The sequence below is a fragment of the Mizuhopecten yessoensis genome, unplaced genomic scaffold, assembly GCF_002113885.1.
Source record: "Mizuhopecten yessoensis strain PY_sf001 unplaced genomic scaffold, ASM211388v2 scaffold245, whole genome shotgun sequence".
NCBI lineage: Eukaryota > Metazoa > Mollusca > Bivalvia > Pectinida > Pectinidae > Mizuhopecten > Mizuhopecten yessoensis.
Genome location: NW_018403450.1, coordinates 1,408,404 through 1,424,251, shown reverse-complemented (window position 1 = coordinate 1,424,251; position 15,848 = coordinate 1,408,404). Strand labels below are relative to the sequence as shown.

Genomic DNA, 15,848 nt, shown 5'->3' with positions numbered 1-15,848 from the left:
ATTACATTTGGGGAAGAATCTTCATCACTTTCTATTCTGGTTCGCAAATCTATAAATGTATATTATGGCACTAAGGATTAAATAAGTATGTTCCTGGGTAAGCAACTAGATACAGTATATGTACGTTCTCTGGTAAAGAAACGGAAATATCAAAAGACAATTTATTTCAGCTTATTTCATCAACAAAAATAATAAAGAAAAATAAGTAACGAATGTTTTATTGATAGGAAAATAGAATTAACATTTTAACAATGCCATTAGTTGTGATTTTATAAAAAAAGTTCAGATATGAATAAGTAGATTTCATAACATTTAGTGGCAGCTCAGTATTATAATGCATCACCAGGTATTCACCAAGGCTTCCGTGAATGCAATGCAAATCGCTAATTTGATTTCATTGCAACAATTTCGAAATGTGAAGTAAACTAACTTGACACCATCAAGACAACAAGCGAAATATTATCTTCTCCAGTACAATTCCACGGTCTTTCATACCTTCTGAATTGAATTACTATACAATATACGTTAGTACGGTTCGGAAACGTTCATGAAATCAAATGTTGGCAGGATATTGGCGTACACTGTATGGCAACATGTAGCATAGACACTAAATAGATAATTTCAAATACAATATTTAATATGAATACATTATTTATGTAGTTTACAACAATTATAAAACAAAGTTTTTCAAACTCATATAAATCAACGGATGGAAGCGTGCAAATGGTCTTATTGTAAGAGAAAGTCGGAGTTGCCGGATAAAAGCCCGCATGGTAAGGCAAGTGATCCAATCCAATACCTTTTCACATCCGAACGGGGAACCCCGGCAGTCTTGGTAAAAGGCTATATCACTATCCATTGCGCCATCCGACTAACCCATACAGTACTAGTCTAGAATATGACAGAACATAGGTACTCATTCGCTAGTCATTGCATTGGACGGAACCATTGTGAAACTATCATTAACAATAAATAGTTTCATTTAAAAAAAGACGATATTTTAGCTTATGCATCTGAAGCAATACACACAAGCAGCCATTTGTTGTACACTGCAAACAAATTATGGGAAGTGCCAGTTATTGTCCCTCAAAGCTCAATATTCAACCAAACACCGGCTTGCCGTCTGTGTCGGGTATATGGCCGTCTGTGTCCTGTATATGGCCGTCTGTGTCCGGTATATGGATTCCAACCTTATTCACACCCCTAACTTCGAGCAAGGACACCGTACCACTGACTGTCCCTGTGCACAGTAGTAGGGGTTGGCCGTTTGGGCTGTCCTGTGGAGGGATATACCTGTAAAACAGTATAAACAAATTGTTTTACTTACGTATCTAATCGTACCTTGTTACTATTTACAACTAATTAAATTGAATTCATTATGCTATGAGGTACAAATTATTCTTTGTGTTCCAAAGCAATACAATTCTGTTAATCTTTGTGTCAAATTTGAAAATTTCCGTTTTCATGTTGTAGCTAAATGTATTCCTTATATCATGATTGTTGTTTCAGTTACGAAGAAACACCAATCAAGACATCAAGGTAGACAACGCTAAGGTAGAGCATGGATATTTAGTGAAAAATCATCATGATTTGGCGAAGTCAGGAATCACCCTGCCTTAACTACCTGAGATCCTCGGGATCTACTCCGCTGATGGCGCGCTGCCCGTACAGATTACCGAAGGTGTCATCAGTTTTTGTTATACCGGTCCACAGGCTCTCGAATTTCAAACTGCTGACGTCATCAGATATTGAGTAGACCGCAATAAGCCCAGGCCTCTCTATCCCCAGAAAGATGACCACTGACGAACCGATCTGCGCGGCTTCAATACCCTCAACCTCGGGCCCCTGTCAAAAATCGTATTTAAAATTGTTTTGTTCAGAATGTTTTTGATGAAGTGGTCAAACAGTTTTCATGTTTAGTTGTTATCTGACTATTGCAGATCGAGATGCTTACAGGAGTATCTACCTGATATTTACAACCATTAAGAAGAATTCGATTTCGTCATCTTGGAATTGAAGGGGGCACGACTCTGTTCCTTATTTATACTATTGATATTTATAGGTCATTGATATCTATAGAAAATCACTTATGTACACGAGTTTTATAAGAAAAGTACGACATAAACACCTTGTTATCAGATCGTGTATCTTTTGTTGATGAAACCACGTCATTTTTCAGTTTTCCGTCAGCATTAAACATCTCTGGTTCTTGCTGTGCCATCAGTTCTTCCACGTCACTTCCGGTGTCGTATACGAGGTCAAATGTGCTGAGGTCAAAAATAGACATACTTCTTCCTCCAAATGCGTACAGTGCATTATAGGCGTCGCCGACCTTACCTTCAAGGTTACTGACCATCAGGCGTCCTATTAAGTAGAGACGGATATCTACATGCGCATGCGCAGAGTACTCAAAATAAAAATCGTGAAATTCGTGTCAAACAAAATATTTCTAGAATGCAACTGTCAAAATGTTCTTATTTTCAAGTTAGTTTTATTACGGATTCAAGTTAGTTTTATTACGGATTCAACTCTAATCTAAAAAGTCAAATGAAAGTGAAAATATAATGACTAGAAACACTGGTCAATTATTTAAGGAATGATTTTTATTTTTTCAACATTTATGAGGTCACAACAACAATGAGTTTATGGACATATTGAATGAATCGCGTATATTTACATTGACGAATCCTTTCAGTGGATCGATATAACAACGAAGAAAACAAATAAACAGGGTTTGTTCCTGCTTATATACGGGTGCAACGCAGTGGCGAGAACAGTGTTTTTTCGCAGGGAAATGTGACACTATCGTGAGAGATCTTAGCAACCGTCAACAACAATAACACAACAAAATGTAGTTCCTTATTCAATGTTTATTTGTACCACAGGACACGTGAATACGTGGATATTTCACAAAGCACAGTTCAATAATATTTTAAGATGTAAGAATTAAGCATCTAGGTCGGTCGTTCCGAGTGAGTAGTTTTTGTAGTGTATTACTACGCAGTGTGGTCAGGTTACTATCAGTTCCAACCTGCTGAGATTCTATGAACACCTGTGTTATGCATTTATGAATGTAATTTTTGTCAATGGGTCTAAGCATACAGAATGTAAATATAGTTGCATATCATACCATAAGTGATGGTTATCATCATAAATATTTATCTGTTTTAATAAAAATCTTTTAACACAGTAAAAGAACAGAATGGTATAGAGAAAGTTTACTACAAACAATATCAAGGAAATTCACAGTAAATAGAGAACTATATTAGAGGAAAGTTATACAAACGATAGGACAGTCCTACTGACGTAGCCCGTCCCCTCTTCCAACCTTTTAACCAACCCAATTCACGCTGACATGTGTATAACATATATCATTAATAAAAACAAACCAAGGAAAACGGGAGGTCCGCCAGGACAATTTGAGATATTGAGTGTTATTGTTATAATCACGACATACGTACTAGTAGCACTTACCAAGATTGTCCTTATCTAGTAGAGTTGTGTTAAATCCATTCATATCTGCCCATCTGGCAACATCAGAGGAATCTAAAGTGAAATAAAATGTATTTGGTTTATTAAAACAAATCGATGAGAGTAGTATAAAACATTGAAAGGAACCAGTGTAGAAAGTGTCTAGATATTCACTATCAAACTGTTTTTATATTTACCATGTTCGCGAATTGAATTTATCTATAACCAAACCCCTTCGATATTTCTACCATTCATGTATTGGGACACATTATATAGCTATGTTTTGACATTAAAAGTTGCTTGTGTTTAAACATCGCTTGGTATTATGTTACACTTTTTGTGTTTTATCAGACGTAAACAATCAATCCTATCCGTTCTATGACAATTCAATTTTTCTTCTTATTTCTACTTCTTTCTTTAATGAATTTGTTTTGGTAACGGATTTGTGCATTGTACATGCGTATGCGTATCATCCTCGAAGATAATTTTCGTCTCACATATGCAGTATAAATAACGACCGGCTAATATCCTTTAAAATCAAACTGACCGGCAATGGTGAGTTTTGACGCTCGTGTCGCCTCGTTAAAGCCTCCAGACCCGGGGATATTGGTATAGTCCTTGGTGTCTCCTTCGTTTGCTGTCAGTAGGTACGACTTGTCCCCCACACTGATCGCCTTGATAGAGTCGGGTAGATACATCCCCATCACCGGCCACGATCGAATGTTGATGGCTACACGTCAAATACAAGGAGTCCGTTAATTACGACTTAAGGTAGACGACAATATGTGGAATTCTATCATGTCTCCCATGTAACGACACTTGTTTATATATACGTTCATTATTTCTTTAACATTGTGATCATCCACAAAAACGTCAAATGTTTTTCTACTATGTTTCCATCATTTGGTGTGTCTATTATTTCTATAATGTCAATTGCTTTCCCCCGGTTAATAACGTGATCAGTTTGCATTTCTATTTTTGTCGCGAATAAGAATTATTTTGGTACAGTATACATTCCTCACCATGGTCTTTGTCACTGGCATCTAACTTGGAGTTCGTCCAGTTTTTGTATCCAAATGGATGGATTGCAAGGATTTCTTTGTTGATGATGTCCACTTCAGCAAAGGCGTTGTTTTCCTTAGACGAAGATAGTTTACATGTAATTATACACACAAGTAGAGCCTCGCATCGCCACGTGTATGACACATATTTTGTCATGTTTTCTTAGAAATAACTTCGGATCAGAGATTGTTGCACACATTCCAATCGATAATAACCGTGTTTGTTAACATATCATTTGAAAAATAGTCATATTCCTATGTAATGTCTTTAAATTTAGTAAATAGAAAAGTTGATTTGCTAATTGTTGTGTGAAATATTCCAAAGCAATTAAGGTTTCAAATTAGGTTTTTAATACTAGAATGATAAATAATATTTACCTGCAATGATACGTAAGCGATCTGTTCGTCCTTGCTGAAGGTGATAAACTCGGGTTCTACATCATTGGAGAAAGAATTATTATTGTTCCTGTACACAAATCTAGCTCCACGAGCAACCAGGTCTTCCCACCTAGAAGAAAAAACAAGTTAAAGTAACAGACATACGAATATTCACGCAACGATTCGGGTCATACACGGTCAGGATAAATGCTGAACCTAGCAACGCCGACATACTGGACAGTCCGGGATTCTGGCCAGACAGTATAGTATGCAGGACTTGGCTGAACAATAGGAAGTGGCAAGAGAAACCTCAGTCCCAGCAACCAACGGAAAACAGATCGCGATGGACGGCGCCATGTGACCGCAATGACAATATACGTAATAAAAAATCTTGGGATGACGTTAACCACGAATACTATAACAGATATAACAGAGGAAATGACCGTTCTTGGAACTACAACGATGAACGTGACAACTTTAACTAGCGTTAAGATAGAAATAAAAAAAACCTGAACCGACTCCACTACTCGCAGATATTCCGTATGTATAAGATAGTATTTCTCGCGAGTGTAATGGTACTTACTGTAATGACATGGAACGTTAGAGGAATTTTCTCCTCGAGCAAATGTGTTGTCAAACTGCTACGTCAAACGGTTGTGACGTTATGGCGATTACAGAACACAAACTGTGCCACAAATCCCATGAACATTTAGACTGTATCGACGTAAACTACTATGCAATACTTGCAAACTGTTACGAAAACTCGAACGGGGGAACAGGAGTTGCCTTTCTAATTAAAAAGTCTTTGCAATATAGCATTCGGAAACTGGACGATATAACAAATCAACGCATAGTTGCTATTGAAGTCACAGGTATAACGCTGGACAGTCCCATATATATATTTGGTGTGTACATGCAAAGTGATAGCGACATAAAAGCATACTGTGAAACGTCACAGACGTTACACGATCTACTAACGTTCTATGATCAACGAGGAAAACTTATCATAGCGGGGGATTTCAATGCAAGGATTATGGACAATCCGACGTTATCTAGTATAAGACAAAAGGCAAACGCTGTGAAAACTCTTGTTCGTGATCTTAATGTGTGTGTACTTAACAGTCAACCTACAAGAACTGGCAAGGATTACACGTTCAGATCATGCCAGTCGGCGTTAGATTATATATTCACAGACCAATCAACAGTTGCGAACATTACATACAACCGAATATTGGACGACGGCGATATTGAAATAGCATCCGACCACTTACCAGTAGTCTGTTCATTAGACCTCAGTATTCCATACTTCGGGGTTAAAGAAACTAGCCACGAAAAGCATACGTCATGGATCAAAGCAAGTGTAGACCATTTAATCGCGTACCAGTTAGCTTTGACGAAAAAACTCAGTAAAGTTCAGGATTTTGGTTGAATTTTACATTTAACTCTTCGAAATGCTCTATTATTTCGTTCAACACGTGTGTCGCTAACATTACGTGGACATTGAATGGGGATATCATCAAAACTGTGGACTCCGAGGTTCATCTAGGAATTGATGTATCATCTGACCTAAAGTGTTCAAATGCTGTAGAAAAAGCCTGTAGAAAAGGGAGAAATATGTTACATGCGATTTCTCGTATGGGATCAGACTGTTCACACACTAAACCGCTAACATATGTAAACATTTATAAGAAAGTAATATTACCAACCGTATTAATTGTATGGGTCGGAAATGTGGAATAACCTAACGGCGAAAGACAAACAACAATCAGATGTATTCCAGCATTACACAGCAAAAATAATTCTGAATGCGAGGAAATCTTCGAGATCGGATATGTGTGAAACGGTTCTAGGCATTAACAGAATAAATAGTGAAATTGAAAGAAGGAAACTAAACTTTCTACAGTGTCTAATTAGTAGCTCGCCAAATAGTACATCAAAGGATATCATCATTCGTAGACTCTTCAAATTCTTAGAACATGATGAAAGGTCGAAGAAACAGGGCGGATTCGTGCCAGATATAGTTGACATTCTTCAAAAATACAAATTAACATCGTATATATGTCAATATGCAGAAGATGGAAACTTTCCAACACGACGCGAGTGGAAATACATCGTGAAAGCAGCGATAGATATACGCGAAAACACACTACCGAAAGCAAGAATTAACAGTGATTGTGATTTTAGTCGTTTTAAAAATATGCATTTGACGTATAGTGAACCGTATAATTTGTTAAAGTTACAAAACACGGACAAGAAAGAAACATTATATATTTGCAAAATGATAACCTGTCCACATAGAACATAGTAACATATGTAGTAAGTGCGGGAAACCCTTCCATGACGTAATCAGGCATTTCGTCACGGACTGTAATGTGACATTCATTTTAAGGGACACTTTCATGACGTAATCCGGCATTTCGTCACGGACTGTAATGTGACATTCATCTTAAGGGACACTTCCATGACGTAATCAGACATTTCGTCACGGACTGTAATGTGACATTCATCTTAAGGGACACTTTCATGGAGAACGTAATAAACGACTATGGTGTTCAACCGTAACTGCTATCGTCTCATATGGCAGAAGAGGAACGTGTAGTAGCTCTATTCAAAGGAACCATAGACAATCATGATTTTGATAACAAAATTGTGTACTGTGAATTTGCGCAAGACAGTGCCTATTTCCTTTGAAAAGCAGCACAGATATATGTCAACGCTGCAGACCTAGTATAATGTAAACTTTACCAGATTGAATGTAAGGGTGAATACACACTAGCCTCCCACAATGAACAATGATACAGTGAACAATAACCAAATATGTATTAACTACAATTTGTACATTGCATAATTTTCTTATTCTTAATTTTGTATTATACACTCTCAACTTTGAGGAATAAAGAATAATAATGATGACTTATGCCCTTTTGTGTTTTGACTGCAGTTTGGTGTTTCCGCCAAACATAGCTTGGGGACATAGTGTGTTTGTTTTTGTTCCAGTTTGTTAATTATATTCAAAATTGTTAAATGGATGATTACACAACGCTCTCTAGGAAAACCGGAACGTTGATGATTACACAACGCTCTCTAGGTATGCTGGGACGTTGATGATTACACAACGCTCTCTAGGTATCCCGGAGCGTTGAGGATTACACAACGCTCTCTAGGTATGTTGGGACGTTGATGATTACACAAAGCTCTCTAGGTATGTTGGGACGTTGATGATTACATAACGTTCTCTAGGTATCCCGGAACGTTGAGGATTACATAACGCTCTCTAGGAAAACCGGAACGTTGATGATTACACAAAACTCTCTAGGAAAACCGTAACGTTGATGATTACACAAAGCTCTCTAGGTATGCTGGAACGTTGATGATTACAAAACGCTCTCTAGGTATGCTGGAACGTTGATGATTACACAACGCTGTCTAGGTATGTTGGGACGTTGATGATTACAAAACGCTCTCTAGGTATCCTGGAACGTTGATGATTACATAACGCTCTCTAGGTATCCCGGAACGTTGAGGATTACATAACGCTCTCTAGGTATGTTGGGACGTTGAGGATTACAAAACGCTCTCTAGGAAAACCGGAACGTTGATGAATACACAACGCTGTCTAGGTATGCTGGAACGTTGATGATTACACAACGCTGTCTAGGTATGCTGGAACGTTGAGGATTACACAACGCTCTCTAGGTATGCTGGAACGTTGATGATTACATAACGCTCTCTAGGTATCCCGGAACGTTGATGATTACACAACGCTCTCTAGGTATACCGGAACGTTGATGATTACACAACGCTCTCTAGGTATGCTGGAACGTTGATGATTACACAACGCTCTCTAGGTATCCCGGAACGTTGATGATTACACAACGCTCTCTAGGTATGTTGGGACGTTGATGATTACACAAAGCTCTCTAGGTATGTTGGGACGTTGATGATTACATAACGTTCTCTAGGTATCCCGGAACGTTGAGGATTACATAACGCTCTCTAGGAAAACCGGAACGTTGATGATTACACAAAACTCTCTAGGAAAACCGGAACGTTGATGATTACACAACGCTCTCTAGGTATGCTGGAACGTTGATGATTACAAAACGCTCTCTAGGTATGCTGGAACGTTGATGATTACACAACGCTGTCTAGGTATGTTGGGACGTTGATGATTACAAAACGCTCTCTAGGTATCCTGGAACGTTGATGATTACATAACGCTCTCTAGGTATCCCGGAACGTTGAGGATTACATAACGCTCTCTAGGTATGTTGGGACGTTGAGGATTACAAAACGCTCTCTAGGAAAACCGGAACGTTGATGAATACACAACGCTCTCTAGGTATGCTGGAACGTTGATGATTACACAACGCTGTCTAGGTATGCTGGAACGTTGAGGATTACACAACGCTCTCTAGGTATGCTGGAACGTTGAGGATTACATAACGCTCTCTAGGTATACCGGAACGTTGATGATTACACAACGCTCTCTAGGTATGCTGGAACGTTGATGATTACAAAACGCTCTCTAGGTATGCTGGAACGTTGATGATTACACAACGCTGTCTAGGTATGTTGGGACGTTGATGATTACAAAACGCTCTCTAGGTATCCTGGAACGTTGATGATTACACAACGCTCTCTAGGTATGCTGGAACGTTGATGATTACAAAACGCTCTCTAGGTATGCTGGAACGTTGATGATTACACAACGCTGTCTAGGTATGTTGGGACGTTGATGATTACAAAACGCTCTCTAGGTATCCTGGAACGTTGATGATTACATAACGCTCTCTAGGTATCCCGGAACGTTGAGGATTACATAACGCTCTCTAGGTATGTTGGGACGTTGAGGATTACAAAACGCTCTCTAGGAAAACCGGAACGTTGATGAATACACAACGCTGTCTAGGTATGCTGGAACGTTGATGATTACACAACGCTGTCTAGGTATGCTGGAACGTTGAGGATTACACAACGCTCTCTAGGTATGCTGGAACGTTGAGGATTACATAACGCTCTCTAGGTATCCCGGAACGTTGATGATTACACAACGCTCTCTATGTATACCGGAACGTTGATGATTACACAACGCTCTCTAGGTATGCTGGAACGTTGATGATTACACAACGCTCTCTAGGTATCCCGGAACGTTGATGATTACACAACGCTCTCTAGGTATGCTGGGGCGTTGATGATTACATTACGCTCTCTAGGTATCCTGGAACGTGGAGGATTACATAACGCTCTCTAGGTATCCCGGAACGTTGATGATTACATAACGCTCTCTATGTATACCGGAACGTTGGTGATTACATAACGCTGTCTAGGTATGCTGGAACGTTGATGATTACACAACGCTGTCTAGGTATGCTGGAACGTTGAGGATTACACAACGCTCTCTAGGTATGCTGGAACGTTGAGGATTACATAACGCTCTCTAGGTATCCCGGAACGTTGATGATTACACAACGCTCTCTAGGTATGCTGGAACGTTGATGATTACATAACGCTCTCTAGGTATGCCGAGACGTTGACGATTACATAACGCTCTCTATGTATGCCGGAACGTTGATGATTTCATAACGCTCTCTAGGTATGCCGAACCGTTGATGATTACATAACGCTCTCTAGGTATGCTGGAACGTTGATGATTACAAAACGCTCTCTAGGTATGTTGGGACGTTGATGATTACATAACGCTCTCTAGGTATGCCGGGACGTTGACGATTACATAACGCTCTCTATGTATGCCGGAACGTTGATGATTTCATAACGCTCTCTAGGTATGCCGAACCGTTGATGATTACATAACGCTCTCTAGGTATGCCTGACGCTCTCTAGATACGCCGGAACGTTGGCCCAATTTGACCCTAAAAGGATAGAACACTATTTACCATACCAATAACTATGTTCCGTGACAGCCCACAGTATTCACGTTCCTCACTTCTATCTCACTTACTCTTTATTGAACTTTTTAAAGTCGAGTCTTGTGTATTGGAGTTCGCTCTCAGCACCTTTTAGTGGCTCGAACTCGATGATCCCTACAGCGCCCTCTGGATCGACGAAATGAGTTCCGTTATAATACGCCTCGGCTTCTACTGCTACCACAACTGTTTGACAGTCGGAAGTCGGAAGAATCATGTCTGGCAAAGACCCAACTGTACAACAATAGAACACCATATTGGTATAGTAAAAACGACTGTGTCATCTAGTCACGTTCACTATTTATGATGTATAAAAACATAACTATATTGATATCAAAAATTTGCAAAGACCTATAATGAACCAAATGAGGAAGTCTTAAGGCATTCAAAAGTTGAAAAAAATAAAACAATATTTATTATAATTTCAAAACGCGCCTCCATAAGAATGAAGTTATAGTGAAAGATGAACAAAAGAGACGTACGTGTGATTTCACCTTTAAAGTTAAGTACATCATGTTATTGATATCAAGTACACTGTATGCCATAATGAATAACACTGCACCATCCATTTGTTTCCTGCTCCTTGGACTCCCCACTGATGCTAGAGGCAAAAACGATGGAAATACAAACACTGTGAGACAAATTGTGACATACTTACCGGTGATTGTGTGGACGAGATCCAGAGATTTCTTAACGGTATTGTATCTCCTGTAAACCTTCACCATTCCATTCTCCTTGTTCACCAGGTTGTCCATCGACACCAGTAGATGGTCGCCACAGAATTCTACGTCCAATAGTTCCACCCCCGCCAACCTCGTCTTCAATATCATAGTAGGGTTCAGTGGATCGCCGACGTCATACGCGTGCAACAGACTACCACCTAACAAAATTGATTAAACCTCTTGTCATCATTGTTTTATGTTATTGTAGATTTTATCAATTACTGTTGTCTGATGTAGTTGGTAGGGTATTGTATTGTGTTGTATTGTATTGTGATATATTTACATTTGGTGTGGCAAAGCCCTTCTTTATTACTACTAAAGTACTGCCAATAGCAGCTTTATTGTATGAGACTATAACTGAAGTTGGTCTTTGCACCTCCGAGCGACTTAACAGTGTCAATACCGAACTTATCGGTATCTTCTGCTTTGATCCCGAACATCAGCTGCCTGTCTCAAGTGTCTGTTCGATCAACAAACAAGTTTACGCCTGGATTTTTCACCAATTCAACCTTCTCCGGTTGCACGATCAACATCAACCACATGCCGGACTTGATTACTGCGGGCTTCCGTTGAGTGCGTGCGCCGGATATAGGTCGCAATTTACGACACTTGATTAGTTACTTACAAAATGTTATTTGTTACTATTTATGAATCGAGAATATGATATATATATAAATTAAAAACAAATGAATTATTAAAGAAAGTTGCGGAGTCATTTCAATTTTGTATGGGAAATAGCGCGTACCATGATAAGTTTGTCTGTGACACATGTGGCAGTTATACTAGTTGGTCTGCCACATCTATGTAGTTTATTGCTTAAATATTGTATTGTGTCGTATAACTAATGAATTCTTCTTTCATGACACTATATATGGAATTATTGGCTGTTGTGCACTGGTTGTAACCGCGTAAAAAATCAATGAAACGAAGCAGGAATGGGTTAGCAGATTCTAGCTCCATTTTACTGTTATTTCGATATGTACAGATTTGATCCTTAAAATAAATAGCCTATTTGAAACATTTCTAGTCTATGACAAGAAATAACAAAATTATATGCAGCACACCAAGAACATATCAATTTATTTAGTTCCTGAAGGGTCGACATGGGATATGACGTAAGTAGCAGTGAACATATTTATAGCCCAGCTAAATCAGATATATATATGTAGAGCATAAAAGCACCACAAGGTATATGTTTTTGACTTAAATGTACTTTTTCAATTATAATCTATTCTGCTTTGTCCGTTGTTGTTGAATTTGTCACTGTGTACGTTTTGAAGAAAACACTTGACCTCAGATTCTGTATGTAGTTCTGGCTTTGTATTTCAACCATTGGTCAGATAGATGATAAAAAAAAATATGTGCTGAAGGGGTAATTTGGTCCCCATGCAGGGCACACATCATCAACAATATGGGTGTTATATAACCACATAAGTGATATACAGCAATATGGGTGTTATATAAACACATAAGTGACATACAGCAATATGGGTGCTATATAAACACATACGTAATAGACAACACTATGGGTGCTATATAAACACATAAGTAATATACAGCAATATGGGTGCTATATAAGCACATAAGTTATATACATCAATATTGGAGTTATATAAACACATAAGTGATAAACAACACTATGGGTGTTATATAAACACATAAATGATATACAACACTATGGGGGTTATATAAACACATAAGTGAAATACAACACTATGGGTACTATATAAACACATACGTAATATACAACCCTATGGGTGCTATATAAACACATAGGTGATATACATCAATATGGGTGTTATATAAACACACAAGTGATATACAGCAATATGGGTGCTATATAAGCACATAAGTTATATACATCAATATTGGAGTTATATAAACACATAAGTGATAAACAACACTATGGGTGTTATATAAACCCATAAGTGATATACAACACTATGGGTGTTATGTAAACACATGAGTGATGTACAACACTATGGGTGCTATATAAACACATAGGTGATATACATCAATATGGGTGTTATATAAACACATAAGTGAAATACAACACTATGGGTACTATATAAACACATACGTAATATACAACACTATGAGTGCTATATAAACACATAAGTGATATGCAACACTATGGGTGCTATATAAACACATACGTAATATACAACACTATGGGGGCTATATAAACACATAAGTGATATGGAACACTATGGGTGCTATATAAACACATAACTGATATACAGCAATATGGGTGTTTTATAAACACATAAGTGATATACAGCCATATGGGTGTTATATAAACACATAAGTGAAATACAACACTATGGGTACTATATAAACACATACGTAATATACAACACTATGGGTGCTATATAAACACATACGTAATAGACAACACTATGGGTGCTATATAAACACATAACTGTTATACAACAATACGGGTGTTATATAAACACACAAGTGATATACAGCAATATGGGTGGTATATAAACACATAAGTGATATAAATCAATATGGGTGTTATATAAACCCATAAGTGATATACAGCAATATGGGTGTTATATAAACACATAAGTGATATACAACACTTGGGGTGCTATATAAACACATAAGTGATATACAACAATATGGGTGTTATATAAACACACAAGTGATATACAGCAATATGGGTGTTATATAAACACATACAAAATGTAAGTGGTATACAAGACACGGGAGTGAAATATAAAACACGTATATATGGGTATTACGTGAAACACAAATATTATCTTAAACACAGATGCATTGCATTATACATGTGGATTTTACTGTAACAACTTGAAATATGAGTTTTAAATATTAATTTTATTCAATTTACAATAATTACGAAACAAATTATTTCAGCTTATATTAATCACTCTTGATGGCCCGGATGTTAGCGCGAGGGGGGTCTTAGTGTGGGAGGAAACCGGAGAACCCGGAGAAAACCCACGTGAAAAAATATGAGTCATGAACATGTATTTAAGGATATCGATGCAGAAAACAAAAATAGAATTACAACTCTTCGCCACGTTTGTCTATTTATGACACAGCACTACTACTGGAAATCAACAGAATGAAAATAGATGTTAAAAGCGTTTACTCTCTAACTAATATTTCATTTAAACCATCGAACAACATATATATTAGTACATACAAAACAGGAGTTATATCTAGTATGGGTGGTATATGTTTATCACTAAAAGAAATGAAGAAGCAGAAAGCCAAACAGTAATTGTTGTCTTCATCATACGGGCATTTTGTCATTTAAAGACTCTTCGCAGGGGCGTTCCTAGGATATTTGAAAGAGGGGGCGTAGAATCAAAACTTTTTTTGGACCTTTCTTTTGCTAAAAAACATAAAATAATTGTGAAATGCACTAATGTAACGGTTCCTGACTTGGAGTATGTATATTTTATAGTGAAAGTGTCAGAGTGTTTATGTGTTTAATTAATGAATATGATAAATTGCCATATTCAATACAATATTAGCAGATTACGATATTTTTAATTTCTTTTTGAAAAGAGCGCCCATTACGCCCTCACCTGGACCCGCCCCTGCTTCGGTGGTAGACAGGCTCAAACGATTGTTAAGTCCGTGTCTAAAGTGTCTAAAAACATTATAGCTGTTACTGTTTTATTGGATATAAAAGTATTTATAAGTCTACCTCTATTATCATTAATTTCTGAATCACGTACACAGAACGAAAGTGTCCACGATAGGAAGTTCTTAATTGGCAGAAACTAACAACTATACAATCTTACCTATGACGTAAACCACGTGTTGCCTAGCGTCGTACGCCGACTGGGTGGCCGCCAGAGAGTTGTATTTGTACTGTGGGACGCCGTCGACGTAAGAATGGGGCAGGTAAATAGTGGACAGTTTCTCCAGATGGATCCTTTCTACTGGGGCAGATGTCGTTACGCTAATACACAGTATTACTAGACAGAATACGTCAATACTTTGTAGTCCTGACATGATGGTGCTTTGTAAATGTGGTCTTCTACGATTCGACTGATGCAACAGAGGTTTTATATCGAGATGTTTGATGACCTAGACCTTGAACGGGAGTTGGTGACGCACGCTACAAAGTACGTGGTTCACGAATAACACTGGTGACGACACTGTTGATGTCTCGTGATGAAAAAAAATAAAAATAAAAATGAATGGAATGAAAACAGAAACAGGAGTCGAAAACAAAATATCGTCATTTTCCATAATAAAAATTCATTGATAAAACCATGAACATGTACGTATAGAGTCATTGAAGG

At 37.8% G+C, this 15,848-nt stretch overlaps 1 protein-coding gene across 1 annotated transcript; it reads right to left on the bottom strand.

The window, feature by feature from the left end:
- Window positions 1-213: 213 nt before the first annotated feature.
- Window positions 214-15,597, bottom strand: LOC110444018 (mesenchyme-specific cell surface glycoprotein-like). Its single transcript, XM_021488481.1, has 10 exons — window positions 15,342-15,597; window positions 11,496-11,717; window positions 10,873-11,071; window positions 4,911-5,040; window positions 4,494-4,608; window positions 4,019-4,201; window positions 3,475-3,546; window positions 2,129-2,364; window positions 1,625-1,845; window positions 214-1,293 (listed from the first exon to the last, which is right to left on the bottom strand). The coding sequence occupies exons 1-10, from the start codon at window positions 15,553-15,555 to the stop codon at window positions 1,101-1,103; spliced, it is 1,785 nt and encodes a 594-aa protein (XP_021344156.1). The 5' UTR covers window positions 15,556-15,597; the 3' UTR covers window positions 214-1,100.
- Window positions 15,598-15,848: the final 251 nt, after the last annotated feature.

Bases quoted from the DNA above. Each gene is read 5' to 3' on its own strand.
- LOC110444018 (XM_021488481.1), bottom strand. From the start codon at position 15,555: ATGTCAGGACTACAAAGTATTGACGTATTCTGTCTAGTAATACTGTGT. The intron at 4,202-4,493 runs GTGAGGAATGTA...TTTGACGTGTAG, and splicing joins TGCCAGTGACAAAGACCATG to CCATCAACATTCGATCGTGG. The intron at 2,365-3,474 runs GTAAGTGCTACT...TCTACTTAATAG, and splicing joins ACTAGATAAGGACAATCTTG to GACGCCTGATGGTCAGTAAC.